The 18589-nt window shown below is 35.0% G+C and overlaps 1 protein-coding gene across 3 annotated transcripts in view; it reads right to left on the minus strand.

Annotated features, from left to right (window-relative positions):
• The window catches only part of Faf1 (Fas associated factor 1), a 310745-nt gene that overhangs the window by 212910 nt on the left and 79246 nt on the right, over nucleotides 1–18589 (minus strand). For 2 of the 3 annotated variants that reach the window (XM_057784435.1, XM_057784434.1), the window contains exons 4-6: nucleotides 18034–18236; nucleotides 9532–9623; nucleotides 3004–3095 (exon numbers count right to left, since the gene is read on the minus strand). In XM_057784435.1, coding sequence (XP_057640418.1) covers nucleotides 3004–3095; nucleotides 9532–9623; nucleotides 18034–18236 — 387 coding nt within the window. The remainder of the gene's footprint in view (nucleotides 1–3003; nucleotides 3096–9531; nucleotides 9624–18033; nucleotides 18237–18589) is intronic. The other variant, XM_057784436.1, reaches the window with a different exon arrangement.

The raw sequence follows: 18589 nt of genomic DNA on the forward strand, positions 1-18589 counted from the left end.
CTGCATGTTGTTTTCTTCTACCGCTGTTCTCCTAGTCTTCTTTTTGAATTTCTAGCTACTGAAACATTTCTTTCTCTTAGATAAATTTAGGTTACTTTCTTGAGTGTTTACCACCATCAGTTATATTGATACCTAGGCTTATGCTTTTTAAATATGGACTAAAGATAATCAGAAAGTCTACAGCCTTATTTTAAAAAGCAACTATATATATATCTGTCCTTACCTCACCTTTCACGTCAGGTTCCTCGGGGGAAAATGTGGGTAAAATCTACTCCTGGTTTACTGTTATGATTTAAGAAAAATAATGTGTACAAAGGGCTTGGCAGAAAGCCATCCTCCATGAATGACAAATCACTTATCAAATACTTTCTTGATATCATTATTCACCTTTAAATAATATATATTCTTATTCATCTTTGAGCTTTCTTTCAGTATTTTCTATGTCTTGGACTTTGTCATTGCTACAACTATTAAGATCTAGAACTCAGAACTAGCCTCCATTTGGCACCAATCGGCTCTCTACCTTTCCTACTGCTTCTAACTCTGCCAGCTACTTTCATTTCAATACTTTATCCTACATTTCAATCCTGTCTCCCTACTCAGAACTGACCCTTGGAATTACCCTTAGAATTCATATGCAGAAGGCCTAAACTCCAATTTGATGCTATCTGAAATACGGTCTTAAAGAGGTAATTCAGGTCATAAGGTTGAAGCCTTAATCCAATGTGACTGGTGTTTTTATAAAAAAGAAAAAAACTGATCACGTTTTCTTTCCCTTTCAAGCAGGGATACTATGAGAAGTTGGCAATCTACAGGTCAGGAAAATGCCTTCATCACATACTGACCTGGCCTGCATTTCTATCTTGAACTACAAATCTGGAGAATTAAAATTGTGTCGTTAAGCTGCCCAATGTATGCTATTCTGTTACAGATGCTCCTGCAGTCTAACATTCCCACACCCCTACGGCCACCAGGATTTGTTTGTTTTACTTGTTCCCATTGCTCCTATTTACTGTCCTGTTCTCCTATTTCAAGTAATTCTGTCTCTTACACCTACTTCCCTTTAGAATCAAATTTTCTGTGAATGTTATTTGATTTCATTTCTTATTCTTTAAAATGTACTAAAATCGAATACTTAGTTCTATTCCTCAACCAAATTAACAAAGTCAATTACTTAAATTCCCAACTGAACGACCTTTCAGCAATCATCCTGCTAGCTAGTCCAGGCCTCCTCATTTCATACTGTTTTCTCTGAGACAACACAGCTCTCCCAGGAAAACGATGAGTCAGTTCTAAACATCTGACTCTGCACTAAGAAGACATGCTGGGTACAAGCTTATAAAGAGAAATTTCTAAGCTATAGAAAGCATCTTTTAAAAATGGAAAGGTTGAAAGCAGATGCTAAGAGAAAGTAATGTAAGAAATTTCTGAGAAAAACTCTCAAGAATCTCAACATTTAGAGCAAATGAGGGGCAGGAAAAAACACCACAAAGGAGACTGGATGGAACAGTCTGGATTTTAGGGTTAGGACAAGTAATGAAAGATAATTATCAGGAAAGGAAAGATATTTTTAAAGGCCCAATATCTTTAATGAATAGGTTAAAAGCTCACTGGGAATAGAGCTTGCCTTTTATCTACTAATTAATAAAAACACACTGATGAAATAAATCATTCCTATAATAATATAATAACATTTCCCCTTTTCTAATTTTATTATAAATTATGATTTGATTTGAAATTGTGCCATAGGTATAACGCTTCATTCATTCAATTCATTACTGAATTCTAAAAGGGGTTAAAATGTTTCTTAATTATTACAAAGATTTGAGCAACATCTTCACTCTTAATTTCATCTTGAAATTTTATTTTTTAAAAAAATCAACTTTACATTAAAATAATTCTTAAGTTAATTGTAGATGTGATGTAATTTATGTTATAATTTTGGGTACCAGAAAAGAAACTGTCCATACAAAGATGCAATTACCAGGCACCCCCTAGTGGCAGTAAAATCAAGACAGGAAAGTAAAACATGGAGGTAGAATTTTCTTTATAATTCTGAGCAAAACTTGAAGAAAATCATTTGCCATTTAAAACATGTTACTTTATATCTGCTTTAATAAATAACTTACAATATAATGTCATTGAGGGAAAAATTTAAAGTTTTTGATAAAATTGAATAAGTACCTATAAAAATGAGAGGTCAGCTACATGGCAAAGAAGACAATTTCCATGAACCCAGCATGATATTCTGATGACAATAAAATCAGTAGATGAACATAAAGTCTGTGAAACTCCAAAGTCAGCATGAAACTAGTTTTGAGGTAATATAAAGACTTAGAAAGACCATTATTTTGTCACTAGTACAATCAGTATATGCAGGCCATTTGCTTTATTTATTACTGCTAAATTTAATTTGCAACTAAATATTGTATTATGTATACAAACATAATATAAATACTGTAAATACATGCATTGAGTTCTATGAGAATTAAAAGCAACAATGAGTCTATCTTAAGAAAGAGTTCTTTGAGAACCTAAGTAGGTGTTTTTCTAGCTTTATCCTGTAGAAGTTACTGTATTTTCTTCAAACTTGTATCTTCTTTGGCAATAACAGACTGGGGTTGTATTTATTTTTTCTCTTCCCTCTAATCCTTCTCCTTCAATCAAAGAAGGGTCATTTTGGCTCTCTTCCCTCTACCCCCTTTTAAGTGCTCAGTACTACCTACTCAGGAACCCTGAATACAGTAGGTAGTACTGAGCAATAGCTCTATTCTGTTTTGATTATTTTTAATATGCATGCATTTTCCAATAGATTTTTCTTTGAAAGAGGATTCTACTAGTAAGTCAAATGAATAATCTAAACCAAATAATATGGAAACTGATACACTTGGTAGTCAGTTAAAGCTTCCATAAAATTTTTATTTATTATACTTATACACAACATATAAAAAATTTCCCATCCAATTTTTCCTTTCAGATTTCCAAGAAAAGCAAATCCCTTACCCAGCATGACTAGATGATGAAGGTGGTGGCAGGTCTGGTGTAAGGACATAAAGACTGTTGTTTTTTGGCAAGTGTAATGATTTTAAGACCGTCTGAAATAGAAAAAAAGAAAACAAAAATAAATGTTCAATTTGTACATTATTAATTTTTATAACTTTTGCATATTTGGCAACTTTAAGGTTGGTTTCTCATCTTTTGGTAATTTCCTAAATATAACAATAGAGCAGCTAAATCCAAACCATCTTGTTTCTGCTGTTTTTATGGCAAATAAATACAAATCTGAGCATTACAGGACAATACAAACTTCTAGCTCATTGGAGATGCTTAAAGAGCACAGTTAAGAGTAGTTAATTTCTCCACCGACGTGTAATCATGTTATAGCAAAAATTAGTAAAGCAGGTTTTCAGAAAATTTTAAGACCTAGAAAAAAATTATAGAAAGCACCTCAAACCAAGGATCTTTAAGGGTGAGGAGCTGTAGCCTAAGCGGTTGTGTAACCTGGATGTGGACTCTAATAAGAGTTACCTATATCACTTTTTTCTGACTCTAAAGATCTTCTTTTATTAAAATGATCTGTTGAGTCACACGTATATACAAACTTTTAAATTTCACTATCACAAAACTCATACATTTCAACCGTTTAATCTGAAGTTAAACACTTGCTAACGTGCTTTCTGGTAGATATACTCACTAGGCTATTCATTCCACATCATGTACCCAGGGCATGCTCTTCACTCACAGAATCTTACTGCATGACACCTCTGAGCCGGACCACCCTAATCACAAGAGTGGCTAGAAAAACCTAGGAGTTCTGACTGGGAAGGGATATGAGGGAGCAATGCTTTAGCAGGATTAAAGTAATCTATATAGTTAAAAATTAGAAGGTGATAGCTTTTTTTGTCTTGGGGTTTAACTAAAGATATGGCAGGAAGCAGGGATGAAGAATATAGGTTAGGGGAACTTTGCAATTTTAAACTGGATAGTCAGGAGTCTGTTCATTGAGCATAGAGTTGAAGGGAACAAGGTAACAAATAAAAATATAGAGAGGAAGACCACTTCAGACAAAAACAATCACTATAAGTGTTTAAAAATGTAATTTTAAAGTTAAAAAAGATGGCAGAAATAATGGATTGAAGACATGAGTTGGAGGATTGTTGGGAGTTATAATATAAAAAGAGATGAATTAAAAAGTGAGAACTTTTAAGCAAAAAACAAACAACAGAAACTTGAAATTCAGATGAAAGCTTCTGCCATTGTTAGTAAAATGTTAAGAGCATGGAGAGACAGTAAGGCAAAGAACAGTGAAAGAGTTTTGTAGGCAAAGGTCCAAGTAACTAGGTGACCAAAGAAAGGACAACTTACAAGGTGCTGAGATTAATAAGAGGACTTGGAAACTGCTCAGCAGTTAAGTGTGCTTGCTGTTCTTGCAGAGAACCATTTTGGTTCTCAATAGCTTGGCCAGGCTGTTCACAACCATCTGTAACTACAGCTCCTGAGATCCAACACCCTCTTTTGGCCTTTGGAGGCAGCTACACCCACAAATGCATATACAAATACATTTACAAATGCATACACATACGCAAAAAATAAATTTTTTAAAAAATGTCTAAATCTAATGGAATTAAATTAATTCTTATTAATTAAAGAATTAAATTGAAGACAGAGTAATTATAAGTCAGAAGTTAACAATCATAAGGAAATAGGGACGATAACTTCAGTAAGTTATCAAAGGTGATATAACCTTTTGACATAAATTCAAAGCTAAATAAATTCTGATAGGAATGACTGATAATGACCTAGAAGTACAAATCAAGATATAAATATATTTTACAATTTATTTCAATTGTATGAGGACTGCCAAAATAAAATTAACACTAAGAAGACTACAAAGGAACAAACTTCTTGAAGAAGATGGCTGTCACTCAGTGGAAGACAGTAAAGGAAATGTACATGGAAGAATTTAATAAAAGTAAATTGACTAATGATGGATTAGTTCCACAGCACATAGCATAAAGCCTTGTAGCACTGTAGAGGAAGGAGAAACAAGCCAGGTTTTAGATATACAGTCTATAAAGATTCAAGAGGAGTGATTCGGAAATCTCAAACACCTTACAATGATTGGTATAAACAGGTGAAGGGTAGCAAAGTCGATCCTGGCAGAGTCAAAACAGGTAATAATGGCAAGGCTCTAAGGGTTAAGAAGCGAGGAGTGTTTAAGGAATCCTTAAACAAGGATTCCTTAATTCTGCAGATGGAGAAAAAGACACCTGGAGAAAGGTTATCTTACCCAAGCAGGCCACTGGAAGAACTTTTAACTGCTCCATGAGAGGGCCCATCTTACTAAGTGCACTCTTAAATAAAAATAAATACCCTAATTATTTACATTAGAATGACATTTCTGTTGTATTTTACTTCTCTGCCCTTCCTTCCTCTTTATGTTGTCTATTACCTGTACAATTAACTTATCAACCTAGTAATGGGTTATGGTGCATGGTTTAAAAAACCACAATACATAATCACCTATAAGAGTACAACCTACCAGGACACATATTTTATGTCAAATATGTAACACCTTTTTGAAATTGATGTGTTCTCTCAATAATTCTAGCACGCAAACAAAGTGCATACATCTATACACAGGAGAGTTACCTTCATCTTTTATCCTATTACTTTGTGGACTACAGAAAAATACTCTTAGCACTCAATCAAGTCATGGTCGTACTTTTATCTATATTCTACTCTATGATTCTCCACTAAATCTTTCCCATCAAAACATTCATGGCATGATTAAATAAAATGACCCTTTTCTTTCCGTCATTATTCATGCACTAATCCATGAACCTTTATTTGATACTGATATATCAAGAATTCTATAAACACTTGTGATAGAACAGATATGGCCCCTCTTTTTATAATGTTATGGTGGAGAATCATAGGACAAGAACCAAATGAGAAATGTTTGTTACAGAACTAGTATAAAGCTAAAACTCAAAAGATAGAAAATAATCATTTAAAAAAATATTTGGAGGTAATAATGATTCCAGAGAATTAGATGTTATCTGTCAAGGATTGGGTCAATAAAGCTCAATCCTAAATTAAAAAAAAAAAAAAAAAAAAGATTTCAAAATGAGCTATAGCATAGAAAGTGAGGGTAAGAAAACTCAGGAGGTACTGTAAAACTGAGAAAAGGGATAAAACTATGTTTCAACAAAAGAGCAATATAATTTCTGTTTGTAAAAGATCGTATGGCTGCTAAGCAGGGAATGGAACTAGAAGTATCCACGAAAAGGAGCTAAGAAGCTGGAAGGTAGTGGTGCACACCTTTAATCCCAGCACTTAGGAGGCAGAGGCAGGCGGATCTCTGTGAGTTTGACAACATCCTGGTCTACAAGAGCTGGTTCCAGGAAAGGCTCCAAAGCTACAGAGAAACCCTGGGAGGGGGGTGGGGGGAGCTAATAGTGAAGTTCTATTAGTCCAGGTAGAGATAATGACAGTCTGGATTAGTCAATTGTAACAAAAATACTGAAAAGTAGCCTTAGTTGAGATATATTTTAGAAGTATAACCAATAAAATTTACAAAAGTATCCTTTGTGCTATTCCGTGAAGTGCTGTGAGATAAAAGTCTCACGGCCACAATTTCTGCTCTACTATTAGCTATACAAAGTTGCCATTTATTGAGAAAAACTGGTGAAAAAACAACATAGGAGAGAATTAGGGGTTCTCATTAAAGCATGTTTAAGATGCCAATAAAATATGAAAGACCAGAGTAGGATATGGTGATTGCACATCCATAATCCCAGCAAGTGAGAAGGGGGAACACATTATGTGGTAAACTGTCAGGTGTTGAGCTCATTTAAGAGGCTGGCTCAGGAAGCAGGGCTGTCCTTCACCACTTCAAACCCAGCATCTTTCAATGTCTGAAAATAGGCTGCTCCCCTAACACTGTTAGGAAGAGAAGAAAATAGCAAAACAGACCAAGAGTAAAAATATTTTATCCCTGAAAACAGCTAGAAGGCAAAACATTTCCAACAGATGCTACTATTATTTATCCGTGGCATCAAAATGCCTGTAGTGAAGAAGACAAGCATAAAGCTCACCTCTGGAAAGCTCAGTCGGGTAGAAAGAGCTCAACTGTAGTGAGCTTCAGATGACTGCCTCAGCTTCCCTGACCAATTTTTGCTAGATGTTTTAAAAAATCAATTTGATGATGTTATCTCTAAAAGTTACTATTTGTCCTTTTACTTGTAAGTCTCACCTAGGGGACACGCTGGATGGAGAACTCCCATTGGGCTTCCCAATTCCATTCCCATTGGATGTTTTGAGTACCCAATTTGATAATGTTTTGCTTTCTATCTATCATTTGCTATTTATTCTTTTACTTTGGTTTGCTATGAACTGTAATACAGTCATTCATGCAAACTGAAAATATGCTACTGTAGATCATTCTCCAGACTATATAGAACAGAAGTGATGACAGAAAGATCCAAAGTTCAAAGACAGCTTTAGCAGCTTAGTGAGTCTGAGACGAGCCTGAGCTACATGAGATCATGTCTCAAATAACCACGAAGCAAAGAAAGAAGAAAAGGGAAAGGAGGAAGAGAAAGAGGAATGAAAGAAGATATGCAAATACAAGAGTTAATTGTCAACTTTGTTTAATTCGAATGCACATGTTTTGTGACAATTCATTGAGGTGTGGTATGGAAATGTATATTTGGAAGCAATCAAAAAATTAATGGCTTGAGAATAATAGGAATCCCACATAGTAGAATATATAAATAAGTAACTAGAAGTATTGTGTCTTCCCAAAAGTCTGTCCAGATACTAGAATGTCTTAAGAATATTTTCAAAATGGCCGCCTTCTTTTAACAAATTAGTGAAAATGGATGTAGTATTATCTTATTAATAGAGGTTTCTCAATTTAAAAACAAACTGTAAAAATGATTTCATTCTTGATGTTTATTTCTATCAAGGTTGTTGAATTACTCATCCGTACCCTTTTAGAACCCTGGGTATCAGAACAGACAAGAGTCAGGAGTGAATGGAGCTTCCTTAGCATTTCAACAGCCCTGGGTTCCAACCTGAGGACTACACAGCACCAAGAAGCAACAAACTAAGGACATGGGATAAACCTAGCTGTTTTTATATGGGATGTGACTTAAAATAGCTTTTAAATTTTATGATTGGGAATAAATCAAAAGAACATTTCATGACATGAAATTTCATATTGTAGGGATGTTCTTGCTCTTTGGGAATAGAGCAGAGTAGTAGTAACACAGGCAAGATAAAACCTAAATATTTATTATTATTTTATTAATTTTATTTTTACTATTCTTATATTTAATATTATTAACTGACTATACTGAAGAGGCTTGCTGACCCCTAATATTAACTGTAACATCATACAGTATTATCATTAACTATATCAAAACTTAAAGTACTTGCCTATCCTTGCCTATCTGGAATTCTAGTAAATATCTCAATGAAACACAGGACCAACTCAGTAGATCAATTCTAATAATATAGATAGATAGATAGATAGATAGATAGATAGATAGATAGATATAATTTATAAGCACAACTGACCACAAAACATTCATAAAATAATGAACCAAAGGATTTTATTTATGCCTGGCTAAGCAATATAAACTCAGTAATAGTGTAAGATTCTTAAATGCTTCTGTCTTAAAAATATAAAACTTTAGTGCTAATTCATTTCTTTCTCCATTCCTCTAACCTCTTAAAAAAGAAAAGTGAAATATTTTATACATTAGGCTGACTTTAAGGGGTCCAAAACCATAGCCACTATTACCTGAAAACTACTGTACCTTCTGTAAATTCTCAAGATATTAATTCATTTCATGCACCTGCCACTAACCAAGGAAATGAAGAAATATTCTTACCATTTAAATTTTCCAAGTTTTAAAAGTTTCCTATTATCTTTGCTCCATATGCAATACTTGGCATAAATGTACACAGTGTGTGTGACTTCTTTCAGGCCAGTAAGTAATTGGTCAGTAAATTATTATTCCAGGGCACTCACTGATACCCTAAGAGGTTTGAGAAAAAGGTAAATGCTCTCAAAAAGGTACCAACCTTCTAAAAAAAATACTTAGAAATAAAAAAAAAAAAACATGCCACATAGTGTTTTTATTTGCATACCTAAACTCATTTAAAACCATTATTGGTTTATATTTAATTATTTAACTTGAAAAACATTATTTGGGAATTAAACTAAATAAATACTACCAAATTTACTTCTGATATACATAAATTATCTAAAACTAATCTTTAGGATGAATATGGTGGTGTTTGCCTAAAATATCACCATTTAGGGGAAGTAAAGGCAGGAGGATCAGGAGTTCAAGCCCATCCTCAGCTAAACAAGAGTGTTTAAGATCAGCCTGCTCTACATGAGAACCTGTCTCATAAAACAAGCAAGCAAGCATACAAACTAAACAGCTTTTAAGCATTACTTAGCTAATCATAAAACTCAGTTATCTTTTATGTCTAGTCAATTAGGAAACTTACACTGTCTTCCACATCTCCAGTCTTCCAGCCTTTTAACAGCATTTTAGGCACAGGTATCTGAAGTTCGTTTTCTAGAATCTGTTTAATCTCTCCTGTACAAATAAGAAGAGATCAAATATAACTAATGAGTAAACACAAGTCAATCATTGACCACCAGGACAACATTAATATCCAGTATACAACAACATTTGACCGATGAATAAATGTTTAAAAACTCAATACTGATGTGGGATGCCCCTCTGTATGCTGTGAATATGTTTTATTACTATTGGTTAATAAAGAAGCTACTCTGACCTATGGCATGGCAGAATAAAGCCAGGCAGGAAATCCAAATAGAGATATAGATAGAGAGTAGGCAGAGTCAGAGAGATATCATGTAGCTGCCGAAGGAGAAAAATGCCAGAACCTTAACGGTATCACCACAGCCTTGTCGTGATACACAGACTAACAGAAATGGGTTAATTTAAGATGTAAGAGATAGTCAAACAGTGTTGTAATTAATATAGTTTTATGTGATTATTCGGATCTGGGCGGCTGGGAAATGAACGAGCAGTCTCCGTTTACACAGTACTCCAAATTTAAAATCTTCTTGACCAAACAATATGCTGTTTCATTGAAGAACTTAGGCTTCAAAATTAATGACAAAAATATTTCACAATTATTAAATAGATAATTATGCACTTCACTTTTATAAAAGCATAGCTTTCTAAAAGGCACAGATATCAGTGGTTAAGAATGTGAACAGAAAACAAACCAATAAACAATACTGTTAGGAACATAAGTGAAACCATATTGTGTGATTTGGAATAATGCTTGCAAGATAAGAGCCAGCTTCAAGGCAGCTCTGATACTTATATCAGAACGATATAAGTTCTTATACTTATATCTAGAACGAGCCTTAGGCAGGTTCTAATATGCTAATGATCCGATCCTAAGCTGTGAGCCCTGGTAAACTGAAGATGGCCCCCAAGATCTCACTGCAAAGTCCCCAAAACAACATCTCAAGCTTCTGTAATGATTCCCTTGAGCAAGGAAACTTCGATATTGCCTACACATGGCTCAGGTGACCTTCAAGTTTCCTAGACCACTGATGAATTCACACATGCCTGCCTGTCAGCACTAGCTGTTGGCCAAGGCTTTCAAGGACCTTCTGGAACTTCCAACAGTGTTATCTTCTGAGCTTAAGCACAGACACTGGTCTCAGGTCTCAAGCTCGCTCCTGAAGCACCCTCACCTAGAGTGGGTTCCCCAGTGGAAGCCTGCAGCATTTCCTGTTCATACCATTCCCCTTAGAAAAATGTCTGTTTACATGAGACTACCTTAATCTGTATAATATCAAGAAACTGAAAGGAACATTTCTGTGAATGAACAGAACATATTCAAAAGGCAAATCTCATGTGGATATTCTAGCTGCCAAATGCCTTACAGGCCACCAGATCTGTTCTGCACGAATGCCTACCATGTGCTCAGCACATGACAGGAATAGTAGAGAGTACAACAGGTAAAGTACTTCAATGTAAGTGAAGCATATTTTGCAATAAAAATTTGGATTAACATTTTGCTTAGGGGAAATGCAGTCACTTGCTTGTTCTTACTGCAGCATCTATAAAATAGAGGATAACTTTATCTAGTTCATCTAACCACATGATATGTTAATGAAAACATATAGGATGAAACAAGAAGACATACTTTAAAATAACTGAAAAAACTGAAGGCAATATTGACAATCTAGAAGACAATTTAAAATGTGTTGAAACATCATAGTTTCAGAAGAGGGAAGGGGGAAACTATCAAATAGCTATAAGGCAGACAAAACGTAAATCTAGTATGAAGTATGATGTGGTATTCTCCTTTGTATGCCATGAATATGTTTTATTACCATTGGTTAATAAAGAAGCTGCTTTGCCCTATGGCAGGGCAGAATATAGGTAGGTAGGAAAACTAAACTGAATGTAGGGAGAAAGAAGGTGGAGCCAGGCAGATGTCACTTAACTGCCAAAAGAGAAAGACACCAGAACCTTACCAGTAGGACACAGTCTTGTGGTGATGCATAGATTAATAATGGGCTATTTTAAGATGTAAGAGCTCGCTAGAAATATGCCTGAGCCATCGGCCAAAAAAATATTGTAATTAACATAGTTTCTGTGTGATTATTTGGGTCTGGGCAGGAGGAAAACCAATGCACAGTCTCCTGTTACAGAGTAACCAAAACCAGACCAAAGCATAGTTGGGCTGCATAGGACAGCCAAATCAAAATAGGCCAGAACTCCATTTAGTGAAAACAAAAGACTAAAAGACTAAAATTAAATTAAATTAAAATAAAGGAGAAAATACTGATGACACGTGTCAAGGAAGTATAATTTTCCCATTAACTCATAAGTTCTTCTGTAGGAATGTTTGTGCTGGTTTCAGGCACTCCGCTGCTTTATGTTGATTTGAATTTGCAAATCTTTCTTATATTTATCTGTCTATGATGGGTTGCTGCTACTCTATGATTTAAAATAAGACATAATCCAATTGTTTTTATATTAAATACAAAAACGATTGAATGTTATAACTAGGAAAACAAACCCATGATGAGAAGATGAAAGATGAGAAAGAATTTTATGCTATATAAGTTCTATAGAAACACAGCGGCTTAATCAGCAACAACACAACAGAGTCATTCATGGCCTCGGGGATTTTTTTTTTAACTTTCTTTAAGAAAAGATGAGCAGGGTGATGGTGGCATTGGTGATGCATGTACACCTTTAATCTCAGCACTCAAGAAGCAGAGGCAGGCGGATCTCTGTGAGTTTGAGGCCAGCCTGGTCTACAAGGGATAGCTCCAGGACAGCTAGGGCTGTCACACAGAGAAACCCTGTCTGGAAAAAGCAGAACAAAACAAAACAAAACAAAACAAACAAACAAAAAAGAATAGAGAAGTAAGATGGCTCCATGAGTAACGGTACTTGCTGTCAAGATGGAAGACCAGAATTTGATGCCTGGGATCCATGTGGTAGAAGGAGAGAAACGGCTCTGAAAAGTTGTCTTCTGGCCTACACATGCCATGCCATTTTGACATCACACCCCACACACACACACACACAACCCACTACAAACACACACACACAAAATGCAGTTTTTTACAATTTAAGTCCTTTTGTGCACTCTAGGTGGTAACTACCCATTTAAAATAAACAAACAAAAATCCAGAAAGTCTGGCTCAACATTGTATCTGTAGAACACAAATCAATTTTGGCTTTCAAAAATGTGACTGCTGACAAAGAGTCTATTTGTTACCCAGACACATACAAAGACAGCCTTGCCTTTCCTGGGCACTAGTCTAGGCATATGTATCTGCAGGCTGCCCAGTGCTGTCCTCTTAAATCATCTTCACCAGACACTTCTTTCTTACACTTTTGAAAACATTCAGCTTTACTGAGTTAAAAGAAGTTCTTAATAGAAAAAAAATAAATAAATAAAGTCTTAAAGTCTTTGAAGAAAGTCTGGATAAGACCAAAATGAAACTAAATGCCTTTGTTCCACGTGCATAGCAGAACAGAAAATAAAACCAGTTAATCAACTTTTCTCCTCTTCTAATGTGGGACAATGGTTTGTACCCTGTCAATTGTATTTTAACAAAATGCTGATTGGCCAGTAGCCAGACAGGAAGTATAGGCGGGACAATGAGAATTCTGGGAAGAAGGAAACAGATTCTTCAGTTGTGACCCAGCCTCAGAGAAAGCAGGATGTGACTGCCTCACCCAAAAAGGTACTGAGCCACATGACTAACATAGACAAGAATAATGGGGAAGCCTGAGCTAATGGGTCAATCAGATTATAGTTAATGTAGACCACTGTGTAATTTCTTTGGGACTTAACGACTGTAGGAATGGGGCAGGACAGAAACCTCAGACAACACTCTTCCCTGTTTTTTATAGTCCCTAAATAATTCTGTTAGAATTCTCACTATTCTGCTTCCTTTTTCTATGAGATCAACTTTGTTAGTGTCCATGTATAAGAACATATGAACTTTATCTTTCTGTACTTTACTAAATATAATGTCCTGTGTTTGCATCCACTCTGTTCTCCTTGATGCGAAGTAGTGTTCCTTACACAGTTGTACCGTAGCTGCCTACACGTCTGCTGGAAAGATGATTGAGGTGTTTCTACTTGGGGAGTATTACAAATAGAGATACTATGGACTTCTACCTGTAAGTTATTTGTATGTCTATGTTTTCATCTCTTTAATAAATACCTAGGAATACAACTATTTGGTCATATAGCAAGAACATGTTTTAAGTTATAAGATTACCAAATTACTTGAGAAGTGTTTGGTCATTTTGCATTCTTGTCAGCAATGTATAAGTCTTCCATTCTGTGCATTCTCTGCAGTCGTTGGTATTCAGTTTATATTTTACCCATCCTGATTTGTACATAAATATATCTCATTGTGCTTTATATTTCCCCCAATGGCTAATGGCTTTGAACATATTGCCACATTATTATACCCTCTTTAACAAAAGATTTCCTTGATTCCTTGCCTATGCAATTACACATGCTTACTCGTTTAAAGGGGAAAATCTGTCATGGAAGAAAATAAGCAAATATTAACAAAAGAAAAGGCGTTGAAAAATAGAAGAAAATAAAGATATTAGGGGGAAAAATATCTACTCTTCTGCTTGCTGTCTTACTTGAAAGATAAACAAATGTTAAAACGATAGGTAAAATTCTTGAAAGAATAATGTTAAATAAAGTAAAATTTAAAGACTTCTAACAAAACATCAAACTGTTAACAGTGGGGAGTTAAGAATGAGGAAAGAGGAAGACACATTTCTTCACATATTTCCCTATTTAAAATAAACAAAGTATTTTATTTATTTATTTATTTATTTATTTATTTATTTATTTATTTATTTTTGGTTTTTTTTTCGGAACAGGGTTTCTCTGTGGTTTTGGAGCCTGTCCTGGAACTAGCTCTTGTAGACCAGGCTGGTCTCGAACTCACAGAGATCCGCCTGCCTCTGCCTCCCGAGTGCTGGGATTAAAGGCGTGCGCCACCACCGCCCGGCAAACAAAGTATTTTAAAATGTGAATCTAAATAGAAAAAATATCATATCTGAGCAAAAACCCAAAAAAGTTGAAAGCATTACACTGAAAGATGTATATACATACTGCTCACTGTAGCATCTCTCACGGTAGCAAATGAATGAAAGTAACCTAAATGCCAATCAGGAGATGAATGGGTATCGTTAATGTGATATATGTATGTAACAGAACACTACTCATCCTTAAGAACTAAATCCTGTCATTTGCAACTAAAAAATGAATATAGAAGATACATATGCTAAATATAAAGTAAGCAAGTCACAAAATGACAATTATGCATAATCTTGCTTTGTGTAAAATCTAAGAATGAAAACACAAAGAAATAGACAGTGGAATGGTCTATAGTACTACTATAGGAGAAAATTAAGGTTGAGCAGAGAGTCAGAATAAGGACAGGGGAACTGACAGTCCAAGTGAGAATAATAGTTCCAAATAATCTATTGCATGTTAAGGTGAATATAGTTAATAATGTATTTCACATTTCAAAATTGTTTTTAAAAGTGAATTAAATTTTCTTAGCACAAATTGATGGTAGGTACATGAGGCTGATGCTAATTAACCTGATTTGCTCATTCTACAATGTATATATGAACATAAATATCCCATTATACCTCACACAGATATAAAATGTCAGTCCAGAGCATGAAGCTAGGTTAAAGATATATTTCAATTATATACATAAACACTATGCATATTAAGAATACAGTTCAATTTATATTCAGTGTGCTGCTAACTTAGGTTCCAAAATGACTCTGTGCATTGGTAGTACACAACAGCTGACAGAGTTCACAACTTGCGTAGAGACCAACATACAAAATTCACTGCCTATACTCCTCAAAAGTAAAATCTGTAACTGTATGCTCTATACACTCTACAGCCATGTAACCCTCCCTCACAATATCTCTGCAAGGCAAATAAGACAACCATGCTTCCCTTTCGTGATTACCAGTAACAACAATGTCCTTTTCCTCCCAAATCCCCACTTGGAGCTTACTGCTCACAAAACATGTCTGCAGCTCTGGAGTGGTGAAGGCATTTGCCAAAGGTTGCCTCACTAATCTAACTCAGGGGTCAAGATAAAAAGTGAAGTTCACAGATTAAACAAAAATAAATAATTCATTTTAAAAGTATTTATTATTAAAAGTGGGTGGGCAGGAGAGACAAATGACTCAAATGATAATAGATCTATTATTTTCAATACATTCCAGAAATATAACTAAGGCCATGTTGAATGGAACAAGTTTGTTCACAGCACTGACAGAATAAATTTTATTAAACAAATAACTGGCATAAAATCCTTTGCTATATCCTTGCAACACAATAATACATTAAAACACCTGTCCTCAAGATGATCACATTATTTTACGCAAGAAGTTCTTTATAAAGGATGAGTCCTTTAACATAACTTTAAATTATTCAAGATTAGAAAATAAAACCAGAAGTTTTAGGTATGAAACTGAATAATAGGACGGGAAAACCATTAACCAGCCAGTGGAGCTACCACTAGGTGTCACTCTGGTATAACTTTCTTAACTGGCTCAGCCTTACTTTTATATCTTGGTCTATTTATCTGGTAATAATGCCAAAAAATAAAATAAATAAACATAAAAAATTAAAAAGCATCATCTTACTGAGCATCTCTTTCCTATAGAAAATTAACATTTATTCACTTCCTGAAAACAGTAAGATAGTCTATAACAATTATATTGCAGGTCACAAAAATTAGTGTTTCTTTTCCAGTGCCCTATTATGGGTAAACTAATCTATATAAACACACACCCCTACACTCTTTTTATGCAGCCAATCCATTTCCTCAATAGGTATGACTGTGCCATGCTCTGAATAGAGAAAGAAATTTTAAAATAAGACCTTGTCTTCTAAAATTAAGAAGTTAGCATTTAGTAGGGAATCTTAAACACAAAGAATTGCTCTTTAAGATCCATTTTTTTACAGCATTCAGATTACCACATCCATGGAAGCTAGAGTTGGATCACAGAAGGATATTTCACACGAGATCCTGAAGCCTAAGTAGGAAGTTTCCAGAAAAGCGAAACAAATACAATGTGAGGGACAGGAAGTAACTTGAATACACACCAAGAGACTATGATTTAGAAAATGCATACCAGTCTGAATATGGAAAATAAAGAGAGGAAAGAATAACATATGTAAATAACATTGAGAAATTATTTTAGTTACACATGAAAAAAAACAATTCCTGAACTGTACAAAGGAGATGAAAATAGAGAATCAAACACTGAGTGACAGAATTTGTAGAATTTAACAAATCAAATGCGGTGAAAGAAAAACAAGTCCCATTTACTAGTACGCCCTGCATATTTGCGCCCAAGTAGACAAAAAGAAGGCTCCCACACGATCCCGACGGCATCTATTTCACTGTGAGAGGAGGACTGCGACACAGCACAAATATAAGCAGGCTGTGCAGAGACGCGGGAGACACGTCACGGAGGAACAATAGTGGCTTACAATGCAGTTCGAATGAGTTGTAGTAGGTGAATATATAATAGTAATTAATAAATAAGATCAAGAACTAAAAGAGAAAGCAGAGGGAACATAGGAAGAGCTGGAGAAAAGGTTTTAAAAATGCCATAGGCAAAGTACTAATGTATGAAATTCTCTACAATATAACTTTCTTAATTAAGAAAATATTACTAAGAAGCAGAAGTTCTAAGGGATAATTTAGTTAACAAGGGCCCCACTTCTGTGAAAGAGATAATTATTAAAGTGCTTAACAAAGAAAATCCATTCCTTTTGCCTTTTCTGCCTTTTGTCATGTAAGGCCATGGCACTCATCACATCCAAGGAATACATCAAGTTCCATCCTAAAAGCAGACAGAGGCATCACTAAACTATGACCCACCAGTGCCTTAATCATAAAACTTCTTAGCAGAAATATAAGAAAATTTTAATTTCTCCATAAAAATTGGTCATATTTATGTAATTGTAGCAGCACAAACAAACACTACATTATAAAAATGAGTATGCTTTAGTTACAGGGTTGGTATATAACATACTCAATAATTACAGTATTTTTTTTTAAGTTCCTAGGTGTTTAGTTTACAACAATCTTAAAAGAGTGTATTTATAGAACTGTGACTGTAGCTTGGCAGTCAAGTTCTTGTCAAGTATGTACAGTGCCTTAGAGTGATGCTTTGTATTGACAAAAGCACACAACAATGAAAGTGGATAAAAACTGTATATCAAAAATTATTCTTCAACTTACTTTAAGCTCACCACAATATATATTCAAATTAGAGGACAATAACCTGTATGAGAAAGTATCCAATACAATGTGCTTTGTTCCCTTCTTGTTGATAGTCAACTCAAAGGAAAAGAACAATGTATGCCTAGCAAACCATTCACTTATGAAGGCTTTATGGAGGTAATTCTTACCAACAGTACAGCTGTCTTCAAGTACCACATCAACATTTCTGTCTCTGTACTCAACTCTGAAGTCCAGCATTCGAGGCTGCCTTTCTACAATCTGCCTGGATGGCATCACAGGGCGGAACGCTGAAGAGGAGGGGGTTGGAGCTGGAGCAGGGTGACTTGCTGGATCAAATGTGGGTCCTGGCATGGTTTCACCTCCAAAGTCACTAAAATGTTGATAAAAAAGAAAAAGTATAACTACTTCATTACACAATATCATCAAAGTTCTTCTCTACTGGCTTGCAGGCCTTCCTATCAATTTGCCTACCACTTGTGGTAAGACCATGTTCTCTTTCTTCTACTAAATCTATAACAATGGCCAGGAGTCACATGAATTTCTCTCCCATCCTTACCTGTCTATTCTAACTACTACTATGATATTATTTACACTTGGATGTATGTGGCCATGTGAGCAAAACATCATTTTAAAATGAGAATTAAAAAGGTTCTGAGGATGGTGAGATGGCTCAGTTGGTAGAAGCTCTTGATATTAAACCTGATGAACTGCTTCATCCCAAGA

Source organism: Chionomys nivalis, chromosome 11 (genome assembly GCF_950005125.1).
Source record: "Chionomys nivalis chromosome 11, mChiNiv1.1, whole genome shotgun sequence".
NCBI classification, from domain to species: domain Eukaryota; kingdom Metazoa; phylum Chordata; class Mammalia; order Rodentia; family Cricetidae; genus Chionomys; species Chionomys nivalis.